Below are 10392 nucleotides of genomic sequence, written 5' to 3'. Positions count from 1 at the left end.
ACAAACACTCACTTGAAACACGTGGTTGTTGATTGCCAACTTTACTTCCTCCTTAATACTTAGTCAAAATGATCAAAAAGTGGAGCGGGGTAGGCTAGTCACTTAAAACCTGGATTGGTATCTCGAAATCAGTACTCACACTTATATTCCAAGTTCTCTAATTTACAAAAAAGCAAATTAATTCACCTAATTGTGATAGACCTAGTAGTAATAACCATTTTGTTTCGATTATTTTCTTCACAACTCTTGAAAGCAAAGGCTGGTCGTAATCAAAATTCAATAGTGATCATTAAAACTTTACCACCTGACGAATGCAACATGTTAAGAGAAAAACGATTAAGGACTACTATATAAAAAGGAAAACTAATGTTTTTTCTTAAACTCTGTGCACACAGAAATACATACAGACGATACATACATGCATACATACATGCATACATACAGTTAAATTCATCAAGCTAAAGATATCAGTCACTGTTTGTCATAATGACAAATATTTGTCAAGTTGATCCGGACATTTAGCCAAAAGTTAAGGCGCTCGTTTTTGGAGTGAAATGATAGCCTTTCAACTTTGCTTTATGAGAATGTCAAAAAAAATAGAAGCAATGGATATTTTTCTCTAGTACAACCAAACAAAAAATCCAAATTACCATTTGCAATTAGTATGATTTTTTACCCTACTGTTTCGAGTAACGGGGTTATTATTTTCCACTGTAATTTAAACATGTGTAACTTTCATTCGCATGAATTGAGATTTACGGTATATATCGCGTATCTTAATCATGATACAAATATCACAATTTGATTTTTGTTGACAACAGCAGTAGAATACTCTTAAAGCTAAAAGGGATCTCAATAACTGAGTCATTTTTATCACAATATGCAATTGGAAGGGAATGTTAACTACTTGGCAAAGCTAGGTATGACCCCTGCCCCCACTCCTCCTCCATGATGACGCATTGGTGCCACGAATGTCCATGTATCTGTTTTTGGATCATAAACCTGTAAATGTATAGAACATCATTGCTTTAATTGGAATATCAAGGTTTTCTTTTTTGTCGCTGTACTTAAGTTTTTTTTTAGAATAAATAAAAGGCATATGAATGATGTCAGTATGTAAAACAAAAGATGTTCCTTCCAACTCCCTAAAACAATAGTGAAAACTACATTAAAATCTGTAATTCTCTTCAAAACAGCTTAAACCATAATAGGAACGCATGTACCAGTTGTTCCTTATATTGTTTTCTATTATGGCAAATCCCATTATTTTCTTATGGGACCATCAGAACGACAACTGGTTGAAAGAATGTCGAAATTAAGTAAAATATTTTTTTACAATTATGTTTTGTGTTTCTTGCAGGAGATTGTTAATGCTATCGTATTCTACGGATAAGATTCACTTATCTGATCATGTTTTGTGGTGGTATGGCGATGGTGGTGTCGTTAGATGTATAATGCATTAGTGCGACAATTGGTATTATAACCACAACTGGTACATCTACCTATATCATATTAATTTGAACAGATATCTGATATAGTTATTGAAAATGTTGAAAAGTATTAAATTCAAATCGGGTGCATAATAAACACATGTGAAGAAAAAGTAATGAGAATGAGGGTATGGTTTCTATAATCGTTTACTAATTGATTGCAGTTGCATGCGAGTGAGTGCAATTCGTGTTTATTCGATAATTGTTTGTTGTTCTTCAATTGAATGTTGTTTGTTCGTAAATTTGTGATGTGCACGTAATTAACTAGATTATCTAAAGCTCATTCTGATGATATACACTGTAAAAAATCCACAAACTTTTGTTGGCAAAGTTAGTTTAATTTATGACGCACACATAACCATTCTCCATGCGAATCATCAAATGAAATTCATGTGTTGTCTAAATCAACAGCTATTGAATTTATGTGTGAATTCATATTTAACATATTTGTCTCCTCAAATTGCAAACAATTATATTTGCGACAAATACATTCAATATTAAGAATTTTCTCAGTGTAGATTATTTGCAAGTTGTACTAGGTTGAACCGCTTGCAAAGTTGCAAACTAGATATCAACGAACGGCAGAAAATCTATTCTCCTGCTCGGGATGTCTAATCTATTTTACACATTATTTTTGTTATTATTTTTTGGTATTTTATCCCTTATCTTATCGAGGTCATCGCTTCTGATCGAGTAGTATTCAATGCAGGCTATCGACATCCCCAAGCCTCTTAGCTTGAAAATAGCCACCATGTCCCGGGTGTGCAGTGTGCAGATAGACCTCTGTCAGTTGCATGAGATGTCCACAACCGTAAACAACAGCAACGATTTTATACGGCTGAAGGTTAATATTCTAAAATATCCACAACATAAAAAATCATAATTTAGTTATTCTAATATTTTTTTCTAATAATTCTAATAAAATTCTAATTCAAAATTAATAATTCATTAATAATTCATAATTACATAATTTACTAATTACTAATTCTATTCATGTTATTCATTATCGTTTCCAGTGGAACTTCGTCAAGCCACACCAAGTCTGCTGCTAACGGAACACCGGGACGCTTCAGTGTCACAAGTCCTAAGGAAGCCCGTATTCCTCCCATCGCAGTCGAGTCCCTCCTTCCAGCGCCCAGCAGCCGTCCCGGTACTGCGCATGGGAAGGGCAAGTACGATCAATCAACCACCGCCTCTCTTCTTGATATTATCCCGATTTCCAGAGCAACAGCCCCTCGTCCAAAATCGCACGTCACTATTTACTATCAGAACGTTGGCGGAATAAATGGAATCGGAATGAATTATCGACTAGCGGTCATGGATCATTGTTACGATATCATAGTTCTGACCGAGACTTGGCTAGACTCTCGCACAATTTCAAGCTATATTTTTGGAACTGGGTACAAGGTTTTTCGATGTGATCGACACTCGAATAACAGCAGGAAATCGACAGGAGGTGGCATCATAATCGCAGTAAGTTCTAGGCTGAAGGCATCAGTAATAGAAGACGATTCGTTCTAAACCGTGAAGTTTGGGTATCTATTCAGCTCGGAGGCCGTAAACAATTTGTTTGTACGGTGTACATTCCTCCAGACCGAACTCGAGACTTGGAACTCATTGACATGCACTGCCGATCAGAGCTTAAAATATTCATCTTCATGAAGCAACTTCGGTCCGAATATTGACACACAATCGCATGAATATTCAAAACATAGAATGACATAGTCAGACGACTACTCCACGAACTCATTCATTCGACTGTCACTGAGTGTGTTTACTATGTGCAGAAAAAAACATAATTAGCATTGTTTATGTTGTTGTTTACCGTTGAAAGTGCCTCGCAGATGAAAATCGGATTCAGTTCTATGTGATACATTACTTTACCAATTTTAAACGTGTTCAGATTTTAGATAATTTATCAATTTGTAAAATGTGCATAAATATTCAATGACTAATATTCAACTGAATATTGACTGTCCAGAGCCGACTATGAATGTGTCGGAAGTGAACTGACAAATGAAGAGAAATGGAATTCACCAAAAATTTTCGATTATTTTACACTCTGCTGCCGATCAGTCTTCATTGCGTCGGAAATAGCGTCTCCCAACGATGAAATCATCGTTCTGGGCGATTTCAACCTTGCAGGAGTCGCGTGGGTTCCAACTCACAACGGTTTCCTACGCCCTGATCAGGAGCATTCCGAGTTTCACCCGGGAGCTCTCAGGTTGCTGGATAATTACTGTAATATTGTCAATATTGCAACTTTATCTCAAGTTAAGGTGACTCGGGGAGGCACTAAACACCGTGTTATTTCTCCTATCTTTCGTCTTTTTCTAGCATTATCACCTCGCAACTTTGGAGCGGCGTATCTCGGTTTTCAGTTGTTTGATGTAACTGTAAATGTATCAGCATGTAGATTGCGAGTAAGCACGCCCCGGTGATACTTTTTCAGAATCATATTTGTTGTAGAAAAAAAATTAAGCATTCAATGATGAAATGATGACGATTTGATGATGTTTTGTGCTTCCCGTGTCACCTTAATTGCATCGTGAATGGGAATGATCGCTTGCTGGATCTTTGCTTCGTCGGCGGTCGTTACACCGCTCCATGTATTTCCACTGCACCTGCTCCTTTGGTCAAGGCTGCCCCGCACCATCCATCTCTAGTAGGGTAGGATGGGGCAAGATAGGTCACCTAAAGCGAACCCTCAATGCCTCAAAATAGACACATTTTAATGTAGCTTTTCAACGTGGATCTATAAAAATAGCTCATAATCTGTACGCCAGGGGTATGAAATAACAAAAAATCTACTTTTTATTTCATTTTGAGTCATTAAAGTAGAAGTATATTTTTCTGTCAATCAAAAAATGCCAGGGCAAGATGGGTCAAACAGCGGGGCAAGATAGGTCACCTTTAAGTTCTGCAATTAATATTGTTTTTATTCACAATATTAAATTACACACATATAGATGAGTTTAATGCCAATGATGTTATTGAATAAAAAAGGATTTTAAAGTCTCGGATTAAGAAATGGCACTACATTTAAAAATGTCTGTAATTTCTTATGAAAACAAGCCGTCCGAGTATTGCATTTTTAAAGACAAAAAATATACATTTTTAACCCTTAAAGGCGCAAGGCGATTTTTTTAGAAATCGTCGGAAATATTTTAAACGTAAATAACCATTGAAATCATTAACATTAAACGTATTTTTGGTTTGTTGTTTTAAAACAACATTGCGCATTTAAGGGTTAATTAACAAATTAGCATCATTATGCTCAAAAGTAACCTTAAAATGATTACATCAGCAATGGAAAATATGTTTCGAATACGAACTGTGTCCTTTAGTATGTGCTGACCCATCTTGCCCCATTTGCAAGTTCGTGTTAGAATGTCTAATTTTCGATCAAATTTATTTATTTCCACGCAGTTAGTACAACATCGCCTACATTACTTATAATACTACTCACTGTATTACTAAAAATGTTTTAATTTTAGATTGCTTGACGAGATTACACGTTTTATAGAAAGTGTGTTTCGCATAAGAAACAATGCTGAAAAATAATTTACCTTGTCATACTCTACCAAAATGAAATTTTATCATCAAATCGAGTGACCATTAAGTAGAACCAAATGATTCCTCCTACAAAGTCATAATCTCCACATTAAAATGTGTGCGATGCTCAAAAAGGGAGCGGGCCATTTGGCATAAAGTCATTTGGCATAACGCCATTTGGCATAAGGTCATTTGGCATAAAGGCCATTTGGCATAACGGCCATTTAGCATAACGGCCATTTGGCATAATGGACATTTGGCATAATTGTAACCAACGTCAAAAGTGAGGGTCTTTTGGCATAACGGACATTTGGCATAATTTTTCTTTGCGTTCGCTAAATGGTGACTAAGTGGTGCAGGAAACACCCCGGAATAGTAAATATAACACCCGTCGATAACAATATTAAAAAGACATTGTCCTCTCGTGGAAAGAATGCATTTGCAATGCAATGCAAAAGTAGCCGCATGCCCGGAAAAGAGCAGTGGTGGATATAATCTCCTCTTTAAAAGAAGGTGTGTTGCCGGATTATGGCAATGAAGGATGTGATCCCTTCTTTAAAAGTAGGTGCTTGCCCGGATTATGGCAATGGAGGATATGATCTCTTCTTTAAAAGTAAGCGCTTGCCCGGATTAAGGTCATGGTGGATGTGATCCCTTCTTTAAAATTAGGCGCTTGGCCGGATTATTATAATGGTGGATGTGATTCTTTCTTTGAAGTAGGTGCTTGCCCGGATTATGGCAACGGAGTATATGATCTCTTTTTTTAAAGTAAGCGCTTGCCCAGATTAAGGTCATGGTGGATGCGATCCCTTCTTTAAAGGTAGGCGCTTGCATAGATTATGGCAATGGATGATGTGATCCCTTCTTTAAAAGTAGGCGCTTGTCCGGATTATGACAATGGTGATGCCTTCTTTAAAAGAAGACGTTTGCCCGGATTGAGGCAATGGTGGATGCGATCCCTTCTTTAAAAGTAGGCGCATGTACGGATTAAGGCCATGGTGGATGCGATCCCTTCTTTAAAAGTAGGCGCTTGCATGGACTATGGCAATGGAGGTTGTGATCCCTTCTTTAAAAGTAGGCACTTTCCCGGATTATGACAATGGTGGATGTGATTCCTTCTTTAAAAGAAGGCGCTTGCCCGGATTGAGGCAATGGTGGAAGTGATCCCTTCTTTAAAAGTAGGCGCATGCCCGAATTAAGGCCATGGTGGATGCGATCCCTTCTTTAAAAGTAGGCGCTTGCATGGACTATGGCAATGGAGGATGTGATCCCTTCTTTAAAAGAAGGCGCTTGCCCGGATTATGGCAATGGTGGATGTGATTCCTTCTTTAAAAGAAGGCGCTTTCCCGGATTATTATAATGGTAGATGTGATTCCTTATTTAAAAGTAGGCACTTTCCCGGATTATGACAATGGTGGATGTGATTCCTTTTTTAAAAGAAGGCGCTTGCCCGGATTGAGGCAATGGTGGAAGTGATCCCTTCTTTAAAAGTAGGCGCATGCCCGACTTAAGGCCATGGTGGATGCGATCCCTTCTTTAAAAGTAGGCGCTTGCATGGACTATGGCAATGGAGGATGTGATCCCTTCTTTAAAAGAAGGCGCTTGCCCGGATTATAATGGTGGATGTGATTCCTTATTTAAAAGAAGGCGCTTGCACGGATTATGGCAATGGATGATTTGATTTGTTTTTCAAAAATATGCGCTTGTCCGGATTGAAGCAATGGTGGATGAAATCCCTTCTTTAAAAGTAGGTGTGTGGCCTGAATTGTGGCAATGCAATGGTGGATGTGATCCCTTCTTTAAAAGTAGGCCCTGCCCGGATTATGGCAATGGTAGATGTGACTCCTTTTTTATAAGTAGGCGCTTGTCGGGAAAAAATCAACGGTAGATGTGATCTCTTCCCCAAAAAGCACAATTCAGATTGATTTGGTTGCAATAACTCATATGTGACTTGATTGGTTTTAGTAACTCGTCTACGACAAGTGTGTTGCTTGAGTTTTTGAAGTTAGGCGCTTACCCGCATTAAGGCAATGGTGGATTTGATCCTTTCTTACGGCGCATGCTCGGATTGAAGCAATGGTGGGTGTAATCCCTACTTTAAAAGTAGGCATGTGGCCGGAATAAGTCATTGATGGATGTGATCCCTCTCTCGGAAGTAATTCTGCCGTTTTGTTATTTCGTTCTCCCGGAAAATGTCTACCATCAATCTAAATTAATCAGAAAACAGCCTCGACCTACTTTATCTACGCTAAACATTACATGAAATATCCCTTTCGCTTTCACAGCTCGAAATTATGCCAAATGTCCGTTATGCCAAATGACCCACTCTTTTCTTACAGTTCAAAATTATGCCAAATGACCATTATGCCAAATGGCCTTTATGCCAAATGACCTTATGCCAGATGGCGTTATGCCAAATGACCCAGATCCGCTCAAAAATGGCCCTGACCCACCTTACCCCGTGACCCATCTTGCCCCACCTAACCCTAATTGGAGTTGAGAATGACGACCTAATGTTGGTACCTCAACGGCTGTGTCATACGTTTTTGGCAAGGCGAATTATTGCAGTATTGCCGAAGTGCTGTCTAACTTGGATTGGCAGAGTATCCTCGAATGCGCCGATGCAAATATCGCTGCACAAACTTTTTCTCATGTCTTGGTGTATGTCATTGACAGACATGTTCCAAAAAAGATAGCCCATACCGACTCTAGGGTTCCGTGAATGACAAATGACCTTTGTTCGTTGACAAGAACAAAAACAAAAAAGGCCGTCCTAAAAGGGTTCACAAGGTTCCGCACTCTTCCCTTGAAACACCATTATGTTAGGCTCAACCATGAATACAAACGGTTAAGTCGTTTCCATTTTCAACGTTACCAGCGGAGGATACAGCAACGGCTTAAAGGAAGTAGGTCTTCCACCGTCCATGGTCTACAATGGAGTCATGTCGTCAACTAAACAAGAGATTTGTAACCTATTCTAGGCCAAGTTTGCTAGCGTGTTTGTCGATGAGCGCCTCTCCAATGACTCCATAACCAGCGCAGCGGGTAATGTACCCATAACGAATCAAACGCTAAACACTGTCGATGTAAGTACAGATGCCATAGCGAGTGCAGCCACGCGGTTAAAAACGTCGTACAAATCGGAACCTGACAGCGTTCCGTCGGTTTTCCTAAAAACGAACATTTCCTGCCTTTTGGATCCACTTCATCGAATCTTCCAGCTCTCCATTTCTAATGGTGTATTTCCGTCCTGCTGGAAGACAGCTGAAATGTTTCATGTGTACAAAAAGGGAAGCAAGCGCGATATAAGTAATTATCGAGGAATCACGTCGCTAAGCGCTGTATCGCAGTTGTTTGAGCTGGTCGTCATGGATTCTTTAAATGGTCACTGCAGCATGCGTGAAAAAATAAAAATGATAGTTGTGCGTTGCTTCCGTATCAAATGGTGTGCCCTTGAAAACGCGAGTACTTTGAAAATTGGATTCTGTCAGGAGTGACCTTAAACTTCATTGAGGGCATCACTGAAACGTGCAGTGCAACATAGTAGCCCGAATTTGTGGGTGCTATCTTTCGCGCCACGAGCAGCAATGTTGCGTGTTTGGGAGTTACGCAATTAGCTCCAGAAAACTACGGTATAAATTAAATTCGATTACTAATTATTGGAACGATTAATTGAAATGCGGTTTCCGCTGAGTAAAAGCTCTTGAGAATTCCATTCAGCTATGTAGGTTTTCTTTTAACCGGCGCTTAATGAGGAAGCGCCATATTCAGAATATAGAATCAATTGAGCGTTGTGGAGCAAAATCGATTTTTTGAACCACAACCACCATTGGGGATGTATCAAGTCTGTTGATGTAATATAAATTTAAAAAAAGAAATAATCTCGACGCAAGTAAAATCAATATTTATCGTATACTAGCTGACCCGGCGAACCTAGTCTCGCCTAAAACCTAAAACAATTTCCTGATATATTTTTTACGTAGAAAATTTATTTTAAAAAACAAACCTGTTATTCAAAATATTTTTTATCGTACTCGTAAATAAATAAATAAACTGTACAAATATATATATATAAGATGATCAATATTGAAAAATTTTATGCAAAGTGACGAATAATACAAATCATGCAAACGGTTCATTGAATTTACATAAAATTTGGTTGAAATCGTGTATGAGCTCTAAGATTTTGAGGTTAATTGGTTGGTTGAAAATGTTGTAACTGAAATACAGATCATATTTCTACAATTAATAAACATATTAAACATTTTGATAGAATTTTATAAATTTTTTCAAACAGTAACAAAGCTTATGTGTCCATCAATGCGTTATCAGAAACAGGACCTTTCAAGACTAAGTTTGCTACATAACTTGTGAACATAATTCAGTCCGAAACTTATTTCTCGTTGCAAAATTTTTGGAAGGAATTGTAAACAAGACCTTGCAAGGTACGATTATTAAACATCTCTGCACACTCAGTTTTTATTTCTGCAGCTCGGCAAAAATCCGCACAACCGTGCGCCAGCAAAATAAATAACTGATATTCCGGCAAAAATAGCGTTTGTTAGCTGATTTTCGGCTATTTTGACAGAAATCTCGGCAAGAACGTGTTCGCTGGGGCACGGCTGTGCGATTCTCGGTAAAAGTTCAACATTTTGCTGAGATCCCGGTAAAAAAAATTAAGTGTGTGTATCGCAGTTATTCAAACCAATCGACAGTATGATATTAGAAATAATGTTCTGACATTTTCTAACATATAACATGTTCTATGAGTCAAACATCTCTATTCTTGTTTACGTTTGAGTATAGTTACGTTTAAAGTGTTTAGTTCGTCCATAAACAAGAATACGAATGAAATTTTAAAAAAATCTTCTTTACCGAAACCTCATAATGATGGCATAAATTACGGTGTGTAATTGTGAATCAAATTTCAAATTTCCATCATCACAACTCCTTGGTGCATCCTGAGAATCGTGAAAGACAAATTTGATTTTTTTTTCTGTAATACCCAAATTGTCTAAAACAATATTATTGTTGAGAACGAAGGTGCTTTTCAGCTTTTTTAATGGTTTGAAAATGTTCCAAATCAAAAATTTAAAAAAAAATGAAAAAATGCAGACATATTAATTTGGACAAATTAAGCAACCTAACAGGAATCGATTGAGATAAGTAAAAAATAAGGAAATTGAACTAGTTTTTTTTTGTTAAATTGCTTGAGTTTTCAGTATGCACGAAAAATTGTAAGCTCTGAAATAGAATGGTACGAGTCTACCAATTCTCTCGTGATGTTTGAGATTGCTGCATTTACAAAGAGACAAATGCAAATTTTAAAACTTTTCCCGGTGGTTTT

General features: G+C 37.7%; 1 protein-coding gene across 1 annotated transcript in view; it reads right to left on the bottom strand.

Annotated features, from left to right (window-relative positions):
- Positions 1 to 646: 646 nt before the first annotated feature.
- The window catches only part of LOC134226764 (kelch-like protein 18), a 121504-nt gene continuing 111758 nt past the window's right edge, over positions 647 to 10392 (bottom strand). The window contains exon 14 of the mRNA XM_062707736.1: positions 647 to 1002. Coding sequence (XP_062563720.1) covers positions 904 to 1002 — 99 coding nt within the window. The 3' untranslated portion in view covers positions 647 to 903. The remainder of the gene's footprint in view (positions 1003 to 10392) is intronic.

Source organism: Armigeres subalbatus, chromosome 3 (assembly GCF_024139115.2).
Source record: "Armigeres subalbatus isolate Guangzhou_Male chromosome 3, GZ_Asu_2, whole genome shotgun sequence".
Taxonomy (NCBI): domain Eukaryota; kingdom Metazoa; phylum Arthropoda; class Insecta; order Diptera; family Culicidae; genus Armigeres; species Armigeres subalbatus.
This window is presented reverse-complemented; position numbering and strand designations above follow the sequence as displayed.